The sequence below is a fragment of the Kogia breviceps genome, chromosome 3, assembly GCF_026419965.1.
Source record: "Kogia breviceps isolate mKogBre1 chromosome 3, mKogBre1 haplotype 1, whole genome shotgun sequence".
Classification (NCBI taxonomy): Eukaryota; Metazoa; Chordata; class Mammalia; order Artiodactyla; family Physeteridae; genus Kogia; species Kogia breviceps.
The window spans coordinates 78,181,621-78,206,910 of record NC_081312.1 but is presented as its reverse complement, the minus strand read 5'-3'; the positions used below and the strand labels follow the sequence as shown (position 1 = coordinate 78,206,910).

The window sequence follows — 25,290 nt, the reverse complement described above, 5'->3', positions numbered from 1 at the left end:
TCCTTCACGCACGCCCAACAAACTCCCTTCACTCTCTGTCTGTGAGACTAGGATTGCTCAGTTTATCACTCTATGGCTTGTATAGGTGTTTTCCCACCACTCATCTAAGTTTTTGTGCCAGTTAAAGATTATTGACTCTGAGCTCCAAATTCATCCTTTTTGCTTGCTCTGTGAAAATAGATCTTGGCTTCTCCAACACTGTTCCTTTATCAACTGACCAAGTGTCAACTTGTCAAGAGAGGACACCAGAGAAACATTGCAGGAGGAAAAGGTTTTGCTTCCTGGTTCCTGGTTTGCTAGGCACAGATTCAGCAGAGCCTAGTAACCCTGTAGAATGTCTGTTTCCCAAGGTTATAGACAGGAGGCACTGAATAAATATAGTAGAATAATACTGGGTTCCTCATCTTAAGTTCTAGCATGAGAATTCAGCATCTCAACAGATCTGTCTTTCTGCATGGCCTGGTGCCAAATCATTTGTTAACAAAGTTTCTTCTAACTTAATGAAATCTATTGACAGTGCGGCAGAGAATATGTACTCCTGGTTCCTCCAAAAAGTGCCAATTTGTAAAGAGCTCTGAAAAGCGCAAATCATTAAAACCAATCTATTAAGAGGTGCTATGCCATAAGGTGTCCAATAGACACTACAAAAGAATATGAGATAAATCACAGCTAAAGCCCTTCATCAGGGCTTCCCTGGTGGCGCAGTGGTTGAGAGCCCGCCTGCCGATGCAGGGGACGCTGGTTCGTGCCCCGGTCCGGGAAGATCCCACGTGCCGTGGAGCGGCTGGGCCCGTGAGCCATGGCCACTGGGCCTGCGTGACCGGAGCCTGTGCTCCACAATGGGAGAGGCCACAACAGTGAGAGGTCTACGTACTGGAAAAAAAAAAAAAAAAAAAAAAAAAGCCCTTCATCAAAAGTGGAACAACTATAAGTAATACAGCAAGTGCAAAGTGACATACTGCATCCATGAACAGATGAATGGATAAACAAAATGTGGCATATACACAAATGGAACCTTGAGGACATTATACTAAGTGAAATAAGCCAGATACAAGAGGACATAATAGTATAATTCTAATTATATGAGATATAAAATCAAATTCATAAAGACAAAAAGTAGAATGATGGTTGCCAGAGGCTGGGAGGAGAGAAAATGGGGAGTTATTGTTTAATGGGTATAGAGTTTCAGTTCAGGAGGATAAAAAAGTTCTGTAGATGGATAGTGTTGATGGTTGCACAATATTGTGAATATACTTAGTGCCACTGAATTGTACACTTACAGATGGTTAAAATAGTAAATTTTATGTTGCATACATCTTCATGAAATAAAAAAAATTTTAAGTGAATTCCAAAATGAAAACCTAAAAGGGCATCTTGACCTGATACCTTCTACTTCCAACAACACACACACACACTCACTTCACCCTGATTTTGTGAATATCATACTTTTTCCTCTGGAAAAAGGCACAAAATAGCTCCATAACATCAGTATTGCGCTGTTTTACCCAATAGGTGAATTACTCACGTGCTTTAAGGCAGTGCTATCTAACAGCAATAGAATGCAAGGCACATGTGAAAAATTTAATACTTTAGAGGCCACATTAAAAGGTAAAAACAGGGGCTTCGCTTCCCTTCCCTTCCCTGGTGGCACAGTGGTTGAGAGTCTGCCTGCCGATGCAGGGGACACGGGTTCGTGCCCCGGTCCGGGAGGATCCCACATGCCGCGGAGCGGCTGGGCCCGTGAGCCATGGCCGTTGAGCCTGCGCGTCCGGAGCCTGTGCTCCGCAACGGGAGAGGCCACAGCAGAGAGAGGCCCGCGTAATGAAAAAAAAAAAAAAAAAAAAAAGGTGAAAACAAACAGGTAAAATTAATTTCAGTGTTATATATTATCTAATCCAATAAATCCAAAATATTATATCACTGCCGTGTGTAATCAATACAGAAAATTACTACTGAGATATTTAATTTTTTTTTCTTTTTTAACCATTCTAAGCCCTTGAAATCTGATTTATTTTACACCTCCCTCACATCTCATTTTGGACTAGGCATATGTGGCTAGTGGCTACCATGCTGAACAGTGCAGATGTAAGGGCTCCAAAAAGAAACTTTTAAAAGTAAAGCACGTTTTAAAGAATTTGATATTTGATTTTTCTACAATGCAATGTAAAAGTTACCACATGGAAAAATCGTATCTCATATTTTGTGATTTTTGAATTAGAACTGAAAATGATGTGTGTTGATGATGTCATAGTTTAATTAGCCGTATCTTTTTTTTTTTTCCTAGTGGCACATGATATAATGGTGCTTCTTCTAATTCGTGACATTTCAGATTTTAAGAAATACAAATCTCAACCCTCACAGTCTCTGGCTTTTCCTCCATAAAACAGGGCAACAAGAGGACCTATGGAATAGGGTTGTTATGAGGGTTAAATAAGATAATGTGTGTAAAATATTTAGCAGCTTCTAGGTGCTGCCTCTGTTTCTTGGCTCATGGCCCCTCCCATATTCAAAGCCTTTGCTCTGACCTCTGCTTCTGTCATCATATCTCCTCCAACTATGACTCTCCTTTCCTCTTTCACTTGAAACAATCCTTGTGATTACATCAGGCCCACTTGGAAAATAGAGGATAATCTCCCCATCTCAAGATCCTCAGATATGATCCATTATTCATATCTGCAAAGTCTCATGTGAATCACACATTTATAGGTTCCAGTGAACAGGATGTGGATATCTTGGGGGACATCATTCTGGCTCCCACATTTGGAAAGGGGTAAGGTTTTGCTTTACCCTGATCTCTATGCTGTCTCTATGCAGTAGAAAAAAACTCACTATGCTAAAGAAACTATTCTTATCAATTCAAGGTAGGTGGCAGCAAATGTAGACCCAGCTAGAAGATGCCAAAGCAGCTGTAAATATGAAGAGAGAATGATCAGATGGGTGGCTGTATATTGAGGAGAACCCTGTCTTCCCACATAGAGATGTCCCTGTTTCTTCTCATTTACTTTCGCAATTTGGAAATAGCTGTCCCCACCTTTCTCTTTGCATAAAGAGCCTGGAGGTTACTCTAAATGCTTTTAGAGCAGTGGTTCTCAGCCTTGGCTGTATATTGGAATCACCTGGGATGAGGCTGTAGGGCTTTTCAAAACTACCAATGACCTTAAGTGAAATCAAGATATCTGAGGTTGGGGCCCAGGCCCTACTATTTTTAAAATATCCCCAGATGATTCTAATATATTACTCTCTAATGGTCTCCAATGGGAGTCTCTGGTGTAAAGGAAGTAACTGAATTGCTCTTCCACAGAATCACAGAATGTTCTTTCCCTTTTTCCTCTCTTTACTAAATAATGTTTCACTTTGGTCTGAGTATCTCTAGAATCACTGGCCTTGAAGGTTTAAGAATTTAAGTGTTGGATGAGATCATTGAAACCAGGTGACTACTGATTGACCCATGAGCTGGACCTGGGGAATCAGAGGCTCCTCACCCCTCCCCTGTCCTTGGAATGTATATTTCATCTGCTCCCCCGCCTCCCACTCCAAAACTAGAAGATGCCTCAAGGACATAATCTTGAAAATGCAAGGTGCTGTTGAGACCATCTGGATGGTATACACGACTGAACCCCCGCTAAAGCCGCTACATAAACTTTAAGATTCTGGAGGGCAGGTGCGGAGATCTACTCACCTCGTGACCACCTAAGACAAGCCTCATATGTAAATTTCTTGCTTATTAAACTGCCATTTACCAATCCGGAGTGATTCGCCTCTTCGGTCTCTCCTTGACCTTCGCGTACGGGGACGCGCAGGATTATCAGAGAAATTCTCCCTCCAATCTTGTCAATATCTAATCCATTGAAGACAAATGTTTATTGAATCCGCTTTGGAACTCTTCCCTGCAAACCAAATGTAAGTGAATAATTAATAACATTTCTTAAACAATTAGTAATCAAGTAAGCTGCTGTTAAGATTTTCTCTCCTGGGAGAATTTTCTTGCCATGTTCAAAGGATTAGTGGCGCTCTACCCTCTCCCTGGGCAGTTTAGATCCGTTTATTTAAAAGCCTGGGGAGTATTGGAATCACCATTTCTCATCTTCCCTCAGAAAGCCCTTCCTCCTCTATCTCTGAGGGTAGAAATCCTATCTCTCTGTCAAAGCTTATATCAAATGACACCTCCCCATCCTTCCTTCCTGCTCTGGATGTAACTATCTCCTTTGAGCCTCCTTGACACTCTGTATCCTCTTAATGGTACTCGCCTCACTTTGCTTTGCCTTACAATTACTAAGTACTTTTTATTAGTTGCTAGTAGATTATAAACTCTTTCAAGGTAGAAATTATATAATCAAATACACAATTCTGCCGTGCCTGTTTTTCCTAGCACAGTAGTGTAGCTAGGAAGGACATGAAAATTTGTTGACTTGACATTTTTTCTTGTATGATTGGTCAGTGATCATCTTCCCAACAGGGCAAAACGCTGGGGAGAGGGTAGGTTTCTCATTACATAGGAAGTCTCGGGTACACTGGGCTCCCGGCTTTTGTTGACTTGTCCATTTCCTAGACCAGAGACGCTCAGACCATGCCTGGAGAAGCAGGTGGATCTTTTAGCACATTATCTCAAGTTTACCTCTTATTTCCAGACTGAAGCACTGACTGTGAACTGTACAGAGTTTAAAGTGTCATGTGGTTTTGTTTAAAGTTGACTGCAAATGTAGTTCCAGGTTAAACTGGCCTGGAAGGTAGAGAATCTCCCAACCACCTACATTTGCAGCAGGAAAATTCTAGCAAAATGACGGGATCAATAGACGGGAAATCCATTCCCCTTTTCATTAGACCCTCTTGGACGTTTCTCTCTGCCAAGCTGCCCCAGCCTTCACCTCCATCCCAGCTCACCGCCCCCTGAATTGTAACTCTTTTAGTAGCTGCTGAGAGTCACTGCCTTTGCTCATTTCACTCCTCTGCGAATTAGTGCAGTGGGGCTGAGAAAAGCCTCGGGCTAGATCCAGGCTTCACCGACCTGCCAACAAATGTCCCAGAAGAAAAGTAAATTCTGAGCTCCAAGCCGGGGTCAGTCTCCCACAGACTGATGGCAAACAGTAGACAACTGCACGTTAGGGCAGCTTTCCTAGCTGAGCCTTTAGGACAGCAGCAGGGAAGTCTTCTACCTGCCCGAGCAAGTGGAGGGAGCAGGACCCGACCGTTCGTGGTTCCTGCAACAGAGCTGGTGGCTCGTGAGCTCAGGGACTGTAGAGCCCTCAGTTTCAAACTCACTGAACTCCCAGAGGAAGCCACTAACGTTGTGCTTTCAAGTTGGCACCCCCACACGGGGGGCAAGTGACAATGGTGTAAAGGCAAAGATTTCAAAATATCTGATGCAGTTCTAACTGGTGAGTATATATGGAGGGTGGGAGAAAGACCCACCAGGAACAATTCAACTGGGCTTTGCAAGAGAGCAATCTGCAGGGGACAATGGCACCCCTGGACAGGGCTGGGTTCCCTCCAGGTCCAATTATTTTATACTAAAATGTGTAACCTGAGAGTGGTGTGGCTATGTGTGAGAACTAAAGCTTTCACTTGGGCTCCCCAAGGGGTATTTCAGGCAAAGCTGCTCTTGGTAGAGTCATTATCCTAATGATTACTTAGAATAATGACTAATAATGACTAAGGAACAGCTTCCCTGTTCCTCCCTCATACAACACCCTCACCCACCTTCAGGTGACAACAGCCTTAATATTTCTTTCAGCTCCTCCCCTCCCCCTGTAAAACTCAGTTCTTCCACTTTATATTTATGCTAAGGTATGAATGGCCCTCAATGCCTTGATAAAGCATTTTTCCAAGGCATTTTTTTATTTTAATGGGAATCATTAAACTAGAGGGATAATTCAGCTTCAAAGGAAAATTTAAGACCATGAAAGGAATGATAGTGGATCTCTATAGTAACTTTAAACAGACTATAGAGGAGAGAGGAAAATAAGTAATGGAAAAGTAACTGATTACACTTACTGATTCAACAGTTCTAGTACTTGGCAGATTAATATTATATTTGAAGATGACTTCAAGGATCTTGATCACTCTTTCTTTCTTGCCTTTCGTGTTTCCTGGGGGAATCCAGAGGTGGCCTGTGAGCCCTGGCTCTACCATTTACTATCTGGATAATCTCAGGCAGTTCACCAAACTGTGAAATGGAGACCATAGGAAATATCTAATGCAGTATCTGCAGTACAGTTGATGATTAATAACTGTGGTTATTGATAGTTCTGAGCCCCCATTAAGTCAGCATTTATAGTTCAGAAAACTTCAGAGTTACATCCAAACTTGATGTTGATCGGCCACACAGTTGAATCTTTGCGAGCATGATTTATTGCTTATTTCTTCAACTGTTCCCACTTCCTTCTCCACATCCCAGCACACTGATTGTGCAGTGCCTGGCACATAGTAGGAACTCAGTAAATGTTTGTTGAACTAGAACTTTAAACCAAAGTTCTTTTTTTAAATTAATTTTTACTGGAGTATACTTGCTTTACAATGTTGTGTTAGTTTCTGCTGTACAGCAAAGTGAATCAGCTATACATGTATCCCCTCATTTTTGGATTTCCTTCCCATTTAGGCCACCACGGAGCACTGATTAGAGTTCCCTGTGCTATACAGTAGCTTCTCATTAGTTACCTATTTTATACATAGCAGTGTATACATATATATGTATATATATATATCAATCCCAATCTAAACCGAACTTCTTAACTCATTCTTAGAGTTAATAGAAACACTGTTTATTCTCAAGAAGAATTATAGAAGCACCACCCTCTGAAAACTCCTGATGATGAAAGGTGATGGAAGCAATTTGAGGCTTCCAGAGGGATTCCCTGGGGAAGAAGAAAGGCCAGGAAAGGGTTAAGATCACTGGGAGAGCTGAAGCCTGACAGGCTTGCAGAAGGTTAGGAAGAGGGTTGTTTCTCACTCATGCAAAGCCCTGAATGGACTAGTTCCTAAAACCAAAGAATATCAGCACAGTGGTCGCGGAAGGCACTCAGAAATCAGGTCCAGAGAGGATATGGTGACTTGTAGAAAATCAGCTACATAACAAAAAGGCTGCAACTAGGTTCCAAGGCTTGCTTCCTTATTCAGTGCTTCTTTCAAGACAACACTGGGGTTTGCAAAAAGATATTATAAAGTGCGTTTTTTTTTTAAAAAAAAGACATTTTAAATGTTATGTTTGGAACAGGAGAGACAAAAGGGGTAGGCTACTCCTTAGGGCATGGGGTGTAATGTTAGAAAGTAAGAATCCTATTCCACATCAGCCTTCTCTAGCAAGGAAATTGATATTTAGCATGCTAAAAAAAGATAGTCCAAAATAGTTAACAGGTAATCAGATTTTAAGATAGGTGAGAAGATATAAGGAAAGTGCTTAAAGCCTTCAGACCCAAAGACATTCCATTGTCTTTGGAATGGAAAAAAAAAAAAAACTTGGCAGCTGCTGTAACAGTTTCCTGGGGGAGAGTATAATTAGCCACTTTAAAGCAAGGGTTAACTAGCTGCCTGGGGTCAACAATTACTACAAAGCCAAAGGAGATTTCACACTCAAGCCTCTCTCCATCCAAAGTTTAGCAGTTTCTCTTCTACCAGGTGTCTCTGGTCATTAAATGGGCCAGTTAATTCCTCCATAAAATCAGGGTTTTGAATGATTGCAACAGACTGAAAGGAAGCATCCAAACCAACAAATGAAAATTTAATAGGGCAAGTGGTTAAGTCCTACGTGGTTTTTAATATGGTTTTATCAGTATTTTTTTTAATCTGTACAAATACAAAACAGAGAAGATATAGGATAAAAATAATTCATGTCCCCAAAGGTTAAGAATCTCAGTTGACTCCAAGCTCATATCTTTGTGTGATACAGTTGCCAAAATGGCTAATGAAATCTTAGGCAGCATTAATAAAGTCATACTGTTTAAACTAAAAGAATAGGGCTGCTGTACTGTGCCAGTTAGACCTCGTCTGTAGTATTCTGTTCAGCTCGGTAGGTGCCAGGGAAGGGTAAATAAGAATACAAGATCTAGAAGCCGTGTCATGTGACAGCTTAGAGGACTTGGGGATGTTCATTTGGAGAACAGAAGGCTGTTCGTTTCAGTGACTAAAATAGAAAGGAGGCGGTCAATTTGCTGTGTTGCTATATAAGATTAACTGCTAGATGAAGGCAAACTTTAATATAAGAAAGGAAACTCGCGCTGTTGAATGCTCTTGCATGTGCCCTTTGTTGTGCTAGGTGAGTTAATTATTTTGTTAAAATCTTTCAGAAACTGATGGACATGTGGGGTTTGGGTGTGATAAGCTCCCAGTTGATATAAGTGGTATGTCTGGCTTAGCGCGGCTCATTTAAAGCAGCAGTAACCTCTCTTCTGCTCCCCAGACTTTTGAGTGCCATCCGGGCCCTTCTGGAGCCAGCTTCCTATTTGGAGGCAGGCTCTCCGGGTGGCAGAAAAGGCCACTGTGCTTCTGTAACATGGATTTCCAATACAACTTTAAGGTTTCAAATCCCCAGTGAAACGCTGACTGCAAGTGAGGGGCTACCTGGTCGCAATTTTCCTAAGCCGGTATTTCCTAGCCAGTCGTGAATGTTGGGAAGGGCCCACATCTGTCTAGAACATGTTGGTGGGAAGGGCTGGGTAGTGGAGGAGAGCCTAGACCTTCCATTTGCCTCTGAGGGACTGTGACCAGAGATGGGAATGACCCGGGAAGTAATACTCTGTGGCTACATCTCTTGGCCAGGTGCAGGCGTTTTCTTCACATACACCTTTAGTTTAGAAACACCCAAATGCTGAAATCCTCCAGCCTAAGGCATGCCTCTGACAGTGAACAGTGGATCAGCCAGGGTCTTGGCAGGAACCAGGACTCAGCTCGGAGGATTCCAATGAAGAGAGTTGAATGAAGGGACCATTACAGAGGCGAGAGCAGGGAATCAGCAAAGGAACCTCAAACGCACCAAGGGGCACACTCCACGTTCAAGGCCACATACTTGCTGTCTCCCTATTGGCCGTACTACGCCCCTGGTATCCATATGCGCCTTCATCGCCTTCAGGTCTTGGTTATAACACTACCTTCTCAAGGGAGCATTGTAACTGCCGTTCATCATCAGTCCCGTCCTCCTCCCCCATCTAATTTTTTACTATATCCTAATATCATCTGGTATATATATATATAATTTTTTTTTTTTTTTTTTTTTTTTTTTTTTTTTTTTTTTTTTTTTTTTTTTGCGGTACGCGGGCCTCTCACTGTTGTGGCCTCTCCCGTTGCGGAGCACAGGCTCCAGACGCGCAGGCTCAGCGGCCATGAATCACGGGCCCAGCCGCTCCGCGGCATGTGGGATCTTCCCAGACCGGGGCACGAACCCGCGTCCCCTGCATCGGCAGGCGGACTCTCAACCACTGCGCCACCAGGGAAGCCCTGATATTTCTATATTTTAATTATTTATTATCTGTATCTACCCACTACAATGTGAGCAGAGATTTTTGTCTGTTCCATTCATTGCTATAATCCCAGCGCCTGGAATACTGCCTGGCCCAAGGAAGAGGTTCAATGAATCTTTGTGGAATGAATGAATGAATACTAATTGTACTTATTAGAGCTCAGAGAATTGTCCAAGATCCATCTTTCTGCTTCAAATTGCTGACCACACTCCTGCCCTTTGGAGGGAAGCCTCTGAAACGCAATAGAGCTTGTGTTTGGCCACGAGAGGGCGGTGTTGATCAGCTTTTCATTTTTTTAGGCGCCTTCTGAGAACATTCATCCTCTCCTCCTTAGACCCCCCAAAAGAAAACGTGGGATAGTGTTATGTCGGCAGCCAAAGCAAACATACAGTATGTCCCTTCCACCCTGACATTGCTGTGCAAGTGAAATTCAGTTAAAACCTTTGTCAGGAATGGTCTTGGAAGGAGAAAAGTCAGCAGAAAGCGAGAACCTCAGGAATGCACAGGAGGAAAGGAGCTGCCAAACGAAGGTATCTCCACCACTGAGCTCCGGTACCCAGTAGACACCACCAGCTGGTCACACAACCTCGTGTTTTGTGTCACATCCTTCTACCTCCCTTCCCTTTCTTTTTTTCCCCTTCCCTTTCTACTGCCAATGCCCGGTTGGCTGTACCAGCAAAAGAAAGAGCTCTCATGATACAGGTCTAGGACCATGGTTCCGGTTGTTACCCTCCAGATGCCACAGAAGGGAATTACAAATTCTTAAGGAATCTTTGTAAAGACACTGTTCTTGGGGCCATGAGGGATGATACAGAATCAAGGGGTCAGAAGCCCTGCCGTCAAGACACACAGTAACAATACTACAAGGCACAAGTGGGCAGGGCAGTAAGGGAAGCCCAGAGAATGCCAGCAGCATTCAGAAGGTGGTAAGTGGGGCTGTGTTGGGTTGGGAGGGGTCAGAGGAGGCATTAGGGGAGGGATGGCATTTGAATTACGATTGGAATTTATTACAGCCCTTGAATTTTCGGGTACTTTCTTCTCAATTGAGAATGAGTAACCATCCGAGGACATGTAAAAGGTCAGCTTTTCAGGCTATCTCACTCCTAGAAGGCATAGCATAATATAAAATAAAAGAGCTTTATGGAAGATAATGTGTTGTTATCTTCCCTAAAGGACTCACAGACCAAATTCACAGACCAACACAGTGAATTCTGATCAAACATATTTATTATTTGAAAGAGAGATACTCGAGCAAAAGCGAGGGAAGAGAATGAAATGAAGAGGTCAGATGTCAAAGCAGCAGCTCTGAGTCAAAGCTCCACTTCCTTCCTGGCCCATGCCCCAGTTGGGGGCCACAGCCATGCCCCCCTCTCCACTTGGGTGCAGTGTGAAGCCCCCAGGTCACTCCAGACTAATGTGGTAGAACTTCTTCTACCTCTAGAGTGAGGAAGGGAAATAAGATGTCCCTCAGCCTCTTCAAAGTGTCTCTGCTCATTACCATGGGCAGAACATCCACAAGAAGGTCTGGGTTTATGTATTGCAGGTAGAAAATCACATTACCCAGCAGCGTCATGAAGATCATGACCATGAAGACAAGATACCTGAAATGCCTGCAAGGAGATATTCATCGTTAGCATGGGGGAAAAAGGTAGCCCAGGATCCAGCTGCAGGAAGTGAACTTCACACTTATAAATGACTGATGAATTGCTTTCTTCAGGCCAACCTGATGGGGAAGTGGGGAATGGAGACACAAAGGGTGAGGGTAGGGGATAGGTGATAACAGAAAAAGATTGGTGGTAAGGAATTGCATACAGCCCTCCTGACATTGAAGCCCTCCAACAGAATAGATGTCCACATAGATGAGTTGAAGGTGCAGAAGAATAAGACCTTCCAGGTACTGTATATGCAGGCCTTTGTGGAGGTTGTCAGAAAAGGTGCAGGACTGTCACACTTGTGAGTCTCATGATCAGTGGCCCTCTTCAGGCCCACTATAGAAAGCAGTTCTAGAACTTGAAATAAGTCTGGGCCACCTCACTCCATATGCTCTTACCAAGTTACTTACTTCTACGGAGTGAAGATGACCTAGACCAGGAAAAAAAAAAAAGAAACCAACAAGATTCTGCCACTTACCTGCTGTACCAAAAGATTCTCTTCTGTTTCTTAATGATGGTCTTCTCCTGTGAGAAGAAATAAAAGCCACAGATGTGCCTGTTCATGTGCTCACAGAGAGGCAGTATAACAGGGTGGCTAGAGAGCTTGACCCAGAAGTCACTGGCTCTGCCACGTCCTAGCTGCCATGGTGTGAAGCAAGGTACTGAGCCTCATTATTTCCTAACTCTATGGTTATTGAAAAGAAGGGGAGGGGGCAGGGGGCAGGAAGAGCGAAGCCAGCAGAGGAAGAGATAGAGGAAACTCCAGTTTGGGACAAGGAAGACTTACTATGTTGCTTTGGATGGTCTCCACCAGAATTGACCCTGGTTTCACTATTTGGGAGGAGTTGTTCTGGGCTTTGAACCTGGGTGAGAAGGATCAGATCCAAGAATTAAGTAACATAATCTGTGGGACTGATGAAAGGTGATTTTCTAAGTCATGCAACATCTCTTATTTATTTCCTAGATTCTTAATAACATTCACAATGTACAATGTTCAAAATTTATAATTGGTCAATGTACAAAGAAAAAAGAACTTGTGGTCCATTCTCAAGAGAAAAGACAATCAATGAAAAGTAACATGACACAACCCTGATGTTGGATTCACACTGCAAAATGTCTGTCTTCTGGTGGCCGTTCAAACCTCAGTTCGAGTCTGATATCCTCAGCTGGGCTGGTCACAGAATGCCCTGGGCATGCGTGGTTTTGGAGGTCAGCCTGTGATTTGGGCCGAGTTTAGACAAAATTTGAGGCTCTCCATCTCTGGCTTTCTGTTTTTTATCCATCAGTTTGACTACCCCAAACTCTGTCCTCTATTTTCTAGCCCAGAAAGACTAAGTTTTCTCAAGGTATTTTAGTTGACCCTCACACACCAAGTTTAGCTTGCCCTCAGGCTAAAAGTGATAAAATGGGAAAATCACCTCCTGCCTTTCCCTTCTTCCAAGTGTCAACCACCCTCCAGAATCTGCTTGGTTTTATTTACTCTTCAGTGCCTTCCAATTGTCCATTCATTTCTCTTGCTTTGTTGTTCAGAGTTTGGAGCTGTTTCCTGCCGGAGGGTCAGATCCAGTAAAGACTTACTAGGCTTTACAGGGGAATCTTTTTGTAATCATCAAATAGAGAAGAAAGGGGAGAAGTGACACAGACTCCACGTTCTGGCCATGATGGAATAGCTTGTATCAGGCTAGTCTAACTCTACAAGCAACTATTAAAAACTGGACAAAATACATTAAAAAAGCCATTTGAATGCATTGAAGAATGCAGTCAGAAGACGAGGGAATACAAACCTTGAGCAAAGTAAAGCTTACTGAGGTAAGCTCCTTATGCGTTCAAGGCTTTTCCCCAAGGGCACTTGCCAATTTGTGGTACAGGGAATAGAGTCCAAGGAGCAAGTGGCAGCATCAATTGGCTGAGGAGACAGGGATTGGAGTTTAAGACCATAAGGGGAAAAAATCCAAGGAAGGGTTGGAGTCCTGAGTCTATCTGTTCAAACTGTTTCAGCTTCCTGCCCTTGGGTGAGTCATTCATCAATTCCTTTGTTTTTGAGGGATAGTAGTACATGAATTTGCAACTGTGCAAAGGATTTGTGCCTCTAGCCCCCATGTTGTTCAAGGGTCAACTGAATCTATAAACCAATTGTATTTCTATATACTATCAGTAAAACGTTAGAAAATCAAATTAACAAATATCTTATTTACAATAAAATCAAAAATATCAAATACCTAAGAATAAATCTGATGAAAGATGATAAAAGATGCAGAAGCACACTACAGAAAACTATAAAACATATTTATGAAAAATTAACAAAGATCTAAATACATAGAGGGATAATAATGTTCATGGCTTGGAAAACTCCATGTTGTTTAGATATTAATTAGCCTCCAAATAAATCTGTAGATTCCATGTAATTTCAATCAAGATCTCAGCAAGTTTTTTTTTTGGAAGAAATCGAAAAACTAATTTTAAAATTTATATGGAAATTCAAAGGGCCAAAAAATAGGAACTTCCTTGGTGGCGCAGTGGTTAAGAATCTGCCGCCAATTCAAGGGACAGAGGTTGGATCCCTGGTCCAGGAAGATTCCACATACCATGGAGCAACTAAGCCTGTGCGCCACAACTACTGACCCTGTGCTCTAGAGCTTGCAAGCCACAATTGCTGAGCCCACATGCTACAACTACTGAAGCCCAAGTGCCCACGTGCCCTAGAGCTTGTGCTCTGCAACAAGAGATGCCACCACAATGAGAAGCCCACGCGCTGCAATGAAGAATAGCCCCTGCTTGCCAAAACTAGAGAAAGCCCGCATGCAGCAACAAAGACCCAACACAGCCTAAATAAATAAATAAATAAAGTAAACATTTAAAAAAAAACAACAAAGGGCCAAAAATAGCCAAGATAAGCATTCTGTCTGTCCGGGTTTTTTTTTTTGTATAGTTTTTAGGGCTTGTCATCATTCGTGGATTTGTTTTTTTGGTTTGGTTGCTCTTTCTTTCTTTCTCTTTTTATTACTTAAACAATTTTTTAATTTTTAATAATTATTATTTATTTTAATAACTTTATTTTATTTTACATTTTTTTCTTTTCCTTTCTTTCTTTTTTTCTCCCTTTTCTTCTGAGTCATGTGGTGGACAGGGTCTTGCTGCTCCAGCCAGATATCAGGCCTGTGCCTCTGAGGTGGGATAGCTGAATTCAGGACATTGGTCCACCAGAGACATCCCAGCTCCATGTAATATTAAACCACGAGAGCTCTCCCAGAGATCTCCATCTCAATGCAAAGACAGAGCTCCACTCAATGACCAGCAAGCTACAGTGCTGGACACCCCATGGCAAACAACTAGTAAGACAGGAACACAACCCCGTCCATTAGCAAAGATTTTAGGCAGTAGAGACTGCCAAAAATCATAATAAGGTAACAGACACCCCAAAACACACCACCAGACATGGTCCGGCCCACCAGAAAGACAAGATACAGCCTCATCCTCCAGAACACAGGCACCACTCCCCTCCACCAGGAAGCCACCACAACCCACTGAACCAACCTTACCCACTGGGGGCAGACACCAAAAACAACAGGAACGACGAACGTGCAGCCTGTGAAAAGGAGACCCCAAACACAGTAAGTTAAGCAAAATGAGAGGACAGAGAAATCCACAGCAGATGAAGGAGCAAAGTAAAAACCCACCAGACCAAACAAATGAAGAGGAAATAGGCAGTCTACCTGAAAAAGAATTCAGAGTAATGATAGTAAAGATGATCCAAAATCTTGGAAATAGAATGGAGAAAAGACAAGAAACATTTAACAAGGACCTAGAAGAACTAAAGAGCAAACAAACAGTGATGCACAACACAATAAATGAAATTAAAATTCTCTAGAAGGAATCAATAGCAGAATAACTGAGGGAGAACAACAGATAAGTGACCTGGAAGATAAAATAGTGAAAATAACTACTGCAGAGCAGAATAAAGAAAAAAGAATGAAAAGAATTGAGGACAGTCTCAGAGAACTCTGGGACAACATTAAATGCACCAACATTCAAATTATAGGGGTCCAGAAGAAGAAGAGAAAAAGAAAGGGACTGAGAAAATATTTGAAGAGATTATAGTTGAAAACTTCCCTAATATGGGAAAGGAAATAATCAAGTCCAAGAAGGGCAGAGAGTCCCATACAGGATAAATCCAAGGAGAAACATGCCAAGACACATATTAATCAAACTATCAAAAATTAAATACAAAGAAAAAATATTAAAAGCAGCAAGGGAAAAGCAACAAATAACATACAATGGAATCCCCATGAGGTTAACAGCTGATCTTTCAGCACAAACTCTGCAAGCCAGAAGGGAGTGGCAGGACATATATAAAGTGATGAAAGGGAAAACCTAAAACTAAGATTACTCTACCCAGCAAGGATCTCATTCAGATTCAACAGAGAAATTAAAACCTTTACAGACAAGCAAAAGCTAAGAGATTTCAGCACCACCAAAACAGCTTTACAACAAATGCTAAAGGAACTTCTCTAGGCAAGAAACACAAGAGAAGGAAAAGACCTACAATAACAAACCAAAAACAATGAAGAAAATGATAATAGGAACATACATATCGATAAGTACCTTAAATGTAAATGGATTAAATGCTCCAACCAAAAGGCATACACTGGCTGAATGGATACAAAAACAAGACCCATATATATGCTGTCTACAAGAGACCCACTTCAGACCTAGGGACACATACAGACTGAAAGTGAGGGGATGGAAAAAGATATTCCATGCAAATGGAAATCAAAAGAAAGCTGGAGTAGCAATACTCATATCTGATAAAATAGACTTTAAAATAAAGAATGTTACAAGAGATAAGGAAGGACACTCCATGACTTCAGACTATACTATAAAGCTACATTAATCAAGACACTATGGTACTGGTACAAAAACAGAAATATAGATCAATGGAACAGGATAGATAGCCCAGAGATAAACCCATGCACATATGGTCACCTTATTTTTGATAAAGGAGGCAAGAATACACAATGGAGAAAAGATAGTCTCCTCAATAAGTGGTGCTGGGAAAACTGGACAGCTACATGTAAAAGAATGAAATTAGAATACTCCCTAACACCATACACAAAAATAAACTCAAAATGGACTAAAGACCTAAATGTAAGGCCAGACACTATAAAACTCTTAGAGGAAAACATAGGCAGAACACTCTATGACAGAAATCACAGCAAGATCCTTTTTGACCCACCTCCTAGAGAAATGGAAATAAAAACTAAACAAATGGGACCTAATGAAACTTAAAAGCTTTTGCATAATGAAGGAAACCATAAACAAGATGAAAAGACAACCCTCAGAATTGGAGAAAATATTTTCCAATGAAGCAACTGACAAAGGATTAATCTTCAAAACTTACAAGCAACTCATGCAGTTCAATAAAAAAAAAAAAAAAAAAACTCAATCCAAAAATGGGCAGAAGACCTAAATAGACATTTCTCCAAAGAAGATATACAGATTGCCAACAAACACATGAAAGAATTCTCAACATCACTAATCATTAGAAAAATGCAAATCAAAACTACAATGAGGTATCACCTCACACCAGTCAGAATGGCCATCATCAAAAAATCTACACACAATAAATGCTGGAGAGGGTGTGGAGAAAAGGGAACCCTCTTGCACTGTTGGTGGGAATGTAAATTGATACAGCCACTATGGAGAACAGTATGGAGGTTCCTTAAAAAACTATGAAGAGAACTACCATATGACCCAGAATCCCACTGCTGGTCATATACCCTGAGAAAACCATAATTCAAAAAGAGTCATGTACCACAATGTTCATTGCAGCACTATTTACAATAGTCAGGACATGGAAGCAACCTAAGTGTCCACGGACAGATTAATGGATAAAGAAGATGTGGTACATATATACAATGGAATATTACTCAGCCATAAAAAGAAACAAAATTGAGTTACTTGTAGTGAGGTAGATGGACCTAGAGTCTCATACAGAATGAAGTAAGTCGGAAAGAGAAAAACAAATACTGTATGCTAACACATATGTATGAAATCTAAAAAAAAGAAAAAAAAAAGGGTTCTGAAGAACCTAGGGGCAGGATAGGAATAAAGACACAGATGTAGAGAATGGACTTGGGGACATGGGGAGGGGGAAGGGTAAGCTTGGATGAAGTGAGAGAGTGGCATGGACTAATATATACTACCAAATATAAAATAGACAGCTAGTGGGAAGCAGCCGCATAGCACAGGGAGATCAGCTCAGTGCTTTGTGACCACCTAGAGGGGTGGGATAGGGAGGGTGGGAGGAGACACAAGAGGGAGGAGATATGGGGATATAGGTATATGTATAGCTGATTCACTTTGTTATACAGCAGAAACTAACACACCATTGTAAAGCAATTATATTCCAATAAAGATGTTAAAAAAAAGAAAAATAAATAAAATAAATATTAAAAAGAATAGCCAAGATAGTGTTGAAGAACAACAAACCATTGTAGGACTTAAGCTATGATAAATCAAGACTAATTATAAAGCTATAGGAATTAAAACAGTGTAGTACTGGCACAAGAATAGAGGCTTAGACTAACGGTACAGAATAAAGTATCCAGAAAGAGACTCACACATATATGTCACCTAACATAAAACAAGGCACCACTGAAAATGCATGCTCTTTTAAATAAATAGTGCTGGGCCAACTGGCTATGCACACACACAAAAGAATGAATCTTGATCTCTATCTCACACCATAGGAAAAAACAAATTCCAGATGAATGTAAACCTAAGAGTCAAAGGTAAAACAAACAAAAATATTCTAGGGGAAAGCATAAGAGAATAGTTTTAAAACCTAAATAAAGCACTGCACAAAAAAAGAAAAAAATTGATGGATTAGATTTCCTTAAAATTAAGAAAGTGTGGGCTTCCCTGGTGATGCAGTGGTTGAGAATCTGCCTGCTGTTGCAGGGGACACGGGTTCGAGCCCTGGTCTGGGAAGATCACACATGCCACAGAGCAACTAGGCCCGTGAGTCACAACTACTGAGCCTGCACGTCTGGAGCCTGTGCTCCTCAACAAGAGAGGCCACGACAGTGAGAGGCCTGCACACTGCGATGAAGAGTGGCCCCCGCTTGCCACAACTGGAGAGAGACCTCGCACAGAAACAAAGACCCAACACAGCCAAAAACAAATAAATAAACAAACCAATGAACCGACATTTTAAAAAAAATTAAGAAAGTGTTTGTCAAAAAATTAAGAGAGTAAAACAGAAACACCATAGAAATGACTGCAATAGCTATATCTGACAAAGGACCATATTAAAAAAAAATAAGGAACTCCTACAAAGCAATAAGAGAAAGACTGACCATCTCTCAAATATAGGCAAAAGATGTGTTATAAAAGAGGATATACAAACTTCCAGTAAGCATTTGAAAAGATATACAACACCATTAATAATCAGTAATGAAATGCATCATTAAAATCAAAATTAGATATCACTACACTACTGCCAGAGTGGCTAAAATTAAAAAGACTGTAAATACCAAGTGTACATGAGGAAGTAGAATAACTAGAACTAGTATAGATTCTTGTGGAAGGAGATGTTGGTACATCCACTTTGGAAAACTGCTAGGTTTTGTCTAGTAATGCTGAAGATATGTATACTCTATGACCCAGCAATTCCACTCCTTGGTATAAAACCAAAAGATATGAGTGCATGTGTCGACCAAAAGACATGCACAAGAATGTTTATAGCAGCTTTAGTTGAATAGCCCCAAACTGGAAATAACCAAAATGTTAATAAATGGCAAAATAGATAAACTGGGCCATATTCCTACAATGCAATACTATACAGCTATGAAAAGGGAAAACCACAGGGGCATGTAGCAATGTGGATGAATCTCAGTGAAAGCCAGAGATGAGAACATATTGAATTTACATAATTTTCAAGATCATATAAAACCTATAAAAATGATAGAAATCAGAATTGTGGTTGCCTTTGCAAGGAATATTGACTGAGAAAGAGGGCACAAGGGAGACTTCTGGGATACTTGAAATGTTCTGTATCTTGATCTGAGTGATATTTACCACACCACTTAAGATTTGTGCACTCTATGTATATTACATTATATAATACATAACACGATTAAAAAGTATAAGCAAACAAAGGAAAGTGTGGCCAGTCCTAAACCATACAAGTCTATGGATACAGATTGTACGTAAATGAGTATCACTGGGGCCCCCAGTCAGTGTGGTGGGTTCACCATGTACTGGGAAAGGGGTCAACACAATCAATGTTCAAGAATAACACTCAACTGTGGACACATGAAAAGAACATAAAAAAAGAGATCAGTTGCTGAGAAAGGCAAGTGAGAAGGCTGAATGCTGATGATTTTTCAGTACAGAACATGGAGCAGAAGTTGACAAGGGTAACTTGGTGGTGGCTATTGATAGTGACACAAACTGGTTTGAGAAGTACTCTGCCCTTCAAAGACCGCCCAGGGACTGTAACTTCAGCCCATTTTCCCAAACTTACACTTCTTTTTCAAGAAGCAGCACCTCCTTTTCCTTTTCCATCTGCCTCAGAATTTCCTGGTATTTCTTCCCATGGAAATAAAAAAAAATATATTGATCATAATCAAGAATTTCTGTATATTTCATTTCAATGTCACTGATAAAAAGTTTCTCCCAAGACTAACTTCTAATATTCCAAATGGTCCATGCATGAATGTGCACACATAACTAGGAAGATGTTCTAATAAAAATTAGGAGATATTAGTCACTGGATGGATACACATGGAAAAAAAGAAGAACGAATTCTCTCTTTGGAGCCTGCTTGGATTCAAATCTCAGATCTCACACTTACTAGCTATGTTTTCAGAGCACATTATTAAACTCCTCTGAACCTGTGTCCTCTTGATCATAACGATTATCATCCCCAAAGAATTACTAGAAAAACGGATTGAAAAAGTATACTGTATGTTGATTGCTTAAAAATACTGTATGTGCCAGTGCCCAGCACAAGATGAATCCTTAACATGCGTCTGTTTTGTTGTTGTTGCTACTGCTGTATAAATGGCATTTTCACTAGTGGCAGATTTTAGCCTTAATGAGAAACCGAGGTATCCACGGCATTGGAAAAGTTCTGCCTCTACTCTGACTTTTCCTCAGAGGCAGTGTACCTTTATGTAGTGGGCCTGGTCCTCACAGAGCTGATACACAGATTGGTAGTCACTCTCTATCTAGAAAGAAAAGAGAATTAAAAAATTGCATGGATTAAATCGCAACCAAGCCTTGGCTACTCCCAACTAGAGCACTGGATATTTGGCTGGTTATCTAGCAACTTCTTACTAGGGAAAGCAACCACATCACAAAGTGATGATCTCATCGTTCATGGGCAGGGTCTAATTTTGAGCAAAGGAAGTTGTTTGCCTAGGTTCTCATATGCCTCTCAGGTGAGACATCAGGAGATGTTTCAGGGCACTTTGGGCTTCAACAATAGTATTTAGTATTTGAGGCAGAGGGGTGTTTAAGAAATGGTAAGACCAGTATTTTTTTTTTTTTTTTTTTTGCGGTATGCGGACCTCTCACTGTTGCGGCCCCTCCCGTTGCGGAGCACAGGCTCCGGACGCGCAGGCCTAGCAGCCAAGGCTCACGGGCTCAGTTGCTCCGCGGCATGTGGGATCTTCCCGGACCAGGGCACGAACCCGTGTCTCCTGCATCGGCAGGCGGATTCTCAACCACTGCGCCACCAGGGAAGCCCAGACCAGTATTTTTAATATAAACTTTCTTTCCCTTCACCTGCAGGTGAATCAGAAATTCATCTGCCAGATGCTCTTGCTCCCTCCCCTCCTGTGCCTCAAGCTGTTCTGTTTCTGAGACCTTTAGGGTTCTCTCCCATTTGTATCCTGAACAGATCCTCAATGGAGGAGACTCTGCCTCTACCTTGACCAGTTCCTTCTCTTGATTTGCACAGGATTCTGTTGACTTTTGTAGTCTCACCTATGGAAGACAGAGGGTGACAGCAAAAAGTTGATAGAATTCTTAATGGAAGGCAAATGGGTAATATTCATCCTCCCTCCAGTCTGGCAACGAGCATGATAATAATGACTATTATATAGTGAGGACAGACTATGACAATCTAGAGTGGGCACTATTATTGGCCCCATTTTACAGGTGAGAAGACAATGGCAAGGAGAAGTTAACTACATAACTTGTTTAAAAGTCACACAGTGGGGGCTTCCCCGGTGGTGCAGTGGTTAAGAATCCGCCTGCCAATGCAAGGGACACAGGTTTGAGCCCTGGTCTGGGAAGATCCCACATGCTGCGGAGCAACTAAGCCCGTGCACCACAACTACTGAGCCTGCGCTCTAGAGCCTGTGAGCCACAACTACTGAAGCCCACGTGCCACAAGTACTGAAGCCCACACGCCTAGAGCCCGTGCTCCGCAACAACAGAAGACACCGCAGTGAGAAGCCTGTGCACCGCAATGAAGAGTAGGCCCCGCTCACTGCAACTAGAGAAACCCTGCGTGCAGCAACGAAGACCCAATGCAGCCAAAAATAAAATAAATAAATTTATTTTTTTAAAAATTCACAGTGGCAGATGTTTAAGCCTTGGTCATCTGACTGACCAGTCTGTGGACCTAATCACCCTCCTTCCTCCAGTCTTACTGACCAAAGTACCAGCCCTTTTCTCCATCTTGTACTCCACAGGGTGCACTAACATGTCACCTGAATCACAAAGCAAAAGAGAAAACTGCCTCTTTTTCAGAGAAAAAGAGGACAGTAGGGCTCTGGCATGGTGGGCTCAGCCAAATTGCCATATTTGCCACATAAAGCTGCAGAGAGCTTTTCAGTAGGATTTCTGCCCTCTTTGGGGCATCCAATTCATTCATTCATCCAACAAATATTTACTGGGCTACTACCATGTTCCAGACACTATTCTAGGCACTGGGGAAATAGGAGTGAACAACACAGACAAAAATTCATGCCTTCATTGTGTTTACATTCTGGTAGAAGAAAAAGATCAAATAAATTTTTAAAAATTCCTTGGCCTATAAGCCATGGGTTGGAAAATCAGGTACACTACTTGACCTATCCCTGTGTAATTGTGGAAGTTAGTATTCTCTTCTTATTTGACTATCTGTATTTGTGTGTCATTTAGATCACAAATTTCTTGAGGGCAGGTCCTGATGGACATTCAGAGTGCGTGTTCTACTGACTAATAGATGATGAGGTCTCTGGAGCGATTCCCTTCTCTTTGGTGCCGTTGCAGTCATCTCTGCCACGAGTGTGACTGATAAAGTTATGAATGTCGCCCAGGTCAGGGGGTAAAGCAGAGGGAACAAAGGACATTGGCCCACCTCTGTGAGCGCACAGACAGACTTAGCCGGGGGGAGTCCTTGGAAGCCATTCCTCCCCAAACTTAGAACTGACACAACATCTCCCAGAAAATCTGTAGCTTTGCTTTTCTACTCACCTTCGATTCTGCCAGCATCTGCTTTAGGGCTTCTTTATCAAGGCCAACTTTCTTAAATCTCTTTGAAATCTGAAATACCAACCCACAAATTGTAAACTGAGTAAGGCATCCAGACATGAAAATGTGGGATAGAGTCAGATTTGAAGGTCGCAGAACTGCAGAATTGTGATTAATTATTTCAGATCCCAGATGGAAGCTCGATAGAAAAGTAACTCCTTCTCCCTCTGGAAGCTGCCTGACTCCATGCCAGCTGGACAGACCTTTCTGTTCCCATAGCCCATGAAAAGTACAGCACAAAGGATGTGAGGCAGGTGGGGAGAGAGGGAAGAGAAACTGGGGTAGGGTAGTTGGGGGAGGGAGGGACAGTTCTCTCCCTCCACAGTCCTTTAGCCTTCCCACCCCAGATCTGTAATTCCCAGAGGACAAAGGGTGGTATCAATTAACCAGAGTTTGTTCTAAGAGATTTGGAAGGCGGAGTCGGGAGCAAGCATACACTTTTGGGTGGTTGCCCCTCCTCCTGTCTTTCTGACTGGAGAGTTCAAGAAGATGATGACTCTTGGGATTCCTAAGAAATGAGCCTCCTTTCAAGGGTGGACTTATCCTGGGACCCCCCAAAACCCAGGGCCCACCTTACCTTCTTCTGCAGCTCTACCACGTTCCTGCTTAGAACCTCCTTATTTTTTTCCTGGGGAAAGAAAGAGGTAAAGGGAACAAACCCCACTCTGCTTTCATACCCTCCCACTCACCGGTCACTGAAATCCCATCTGGGCGATGAGGGTACCAAGTGGGAAAATTGCACTCTGGCGCCATACAGGGAATCTGGGAACAGAGCCCAGGCCTCACCCCTGTGCCGAGTGCATCATTCCCAAAGTACTCTGTTAAACAGCTGTGATATCCACAGACACAGCAGGGATGGGCGATGATGGTGCCCTGGGAAAGAGAGAGCAGCGGACTGCCAGCAAAGAACATCTGACAGTCCTTTTCTAGACGCCTCCTTACCAGCTTTGCTGTTTCTAATTCCAGATCCCGCAGGGCTTCCTCCTTTTCAGATATGATGTGGTTCAGCTCCTCCCTCTCTCTGGTTTGTCCTCCTGACAGGGTAATCTCTCTTTCCAGACTGAAAAACAGTGTCACCCAGGTGGGGCTCAGTCCTAAGGAGGCTGCCAGGACCCCAGCTTGGGAAGCTACAGCCAAAGTCTCGGGGAGCCAAAGGGATTACCCAATGCGGTAGCAGTAAAATGTCAACTTGATGTGGAAATTTAGTGCAAAAATCTGTATATAAAACCTTTTGAGGGCACCACTGTTTAGTTTCAGAATTTGCATAACATGCCAAGATCCATGGACAAAGAAGTAAACCTTCCTCCCACCCCCTCTTGATCCCAAAGGGCATTCAGATGAGGAGAAGCCCTTCCCCCACCAACTGCAAAGCCTGCCTTTGAATGGTTTCTTCTTTCTCTTGAATTTTTGTGAGAAGAACCTGATTTGCCTCATCCAGTCTCTGCAGGTCCTTTTCAAGGCCTGAGTTCAGGTAGTTGAGGTTCTGTTTTACGACTTCTAGTTTCCGTATTTCCATCATCTCCTGCCTGCAGGAGAATCATCTTCATTACCAAACTCAGGACAGGAAAACATATGAGCTGTCGTCTCATTTACTCCCCCCGCTTCTGTTGTTACTGTGCCTCACCAGCCCTACATTATCATTTCCCATGATAAATTGATTTCCGAGGTGTTTTGCATAAAGTAAATTCCTGGAGTCAAATCACATTTTAATTTTAGACATTATAAATGGAACCTATTAAAACACAAACCTTTTGTGAAGCAAAAGAAATATTTTTTCATTTGAATAATTATATTCTAACTTATTTGTTTTCCAAAAAATGTATACAGAGTATAGGGAATCCAAGCCACACCTATAAAGCATTTAAATATCTGCAAGGGAGAGGAATGTTTTCAGCCTCCTTTTGTTAGAGTCTCCTAAGGAGTTTGTTACATTGAATACCTTCTACCTTAGTCAGGTAGGCACATGGGCTGGGTAGGGGGCAGGGAACAAGGGTGGATCTTTTCCCCAAATAAGACTGATTTGCTTTTGGAGACATTAGCTCTCTCTGAAAACACCACTTCTAGTATGGTGAAGTCCAAAGAACTGAAACCGAAGTCTTTCCTCCCTAGGAAGGCTTCCAGGCTTGAGGAGGTAATGTCCTGCGCAGTTGAGGTTTCCTGCCTTATTGGATTGTGGTAGACGCTTTCCATACTAGCTCTTCATTCTCATTACTTACACATCATCCAATGGGTCCTGTCCAGCTTCTTCCATTGTAGGTCTCCTAAATTGTTAATACAAACATGTGTTATGGAAACAAAGCCCCTAGTGTCCACCATAGTCATTGGCCCAGGAAGGTTCAGGCAAAAGGTTTGACCAGGCAAGACAGAGCCAAGAAGAAACCCATGCCTCCTAGACCCTCTCGTATTTCGAAATCAGTTAGTAATACTTTGCTAAATTACAGTAAGCCAGCTCATATCTCTTAAATGAATATCATAAATGAATCCCACTGGAGTACAGAAATCTTTCTGTTGTCACAATTTTCACACTTTGCCTACCTTTCCCCTCTCTTGCCTGCATTGGCTCAGTCACAGGTAAAGTGCTAGGAGAACTCAAGCTGGTGTCTATTGGCAAACACACTGAGAGTTTATTTCTAACCCTGACCTTCAGGGAGACTTAGTCA

The 25,290-nt window shown here is 42.1% G+C and overlaps 1 protein-coding gene across 1 annotated transcript; it reads right to left on the bottom strand.

The window, feature by feature from the left end:
* Positions 1 to 10,662: 10,662 nt before the first annotated feature.
* Positions 10,663 to 24,881, bottom strand: LOC131752845 (transmembrane and coiled-coil domain-containing protein 5B-like). Its single transcript, XM_067030693.1, has 11 exons — positions 24,847 to 24,881; positions 24,007 to 24,156; positions 23,573 to 23,690; positions 23,208 to 23,258; positions 22,574 to 22,642; positions 21,038 to 21,094; positions 20,275 to 20,334; positions 19,629 to 19,693; positions 11,889 to 11,964; positions 11,580 to 11,626; positions 10,663 to 11,059 (listed from the first exon to the last, which is right to left on the bottom strand). The coding sequence occupies exons 1-11, from the start codon at positions 24,879 to 24,881 to the stop codon at positions 10,861 to 10,863; spliced, it is 927 nt and encodes a 308-aa protein (XP_066886794.1). The 3' UTR covers positions 10,663 to 10,860.
* Positions 24,882 to 25,290: the final 409 nt, after the last annotated feature.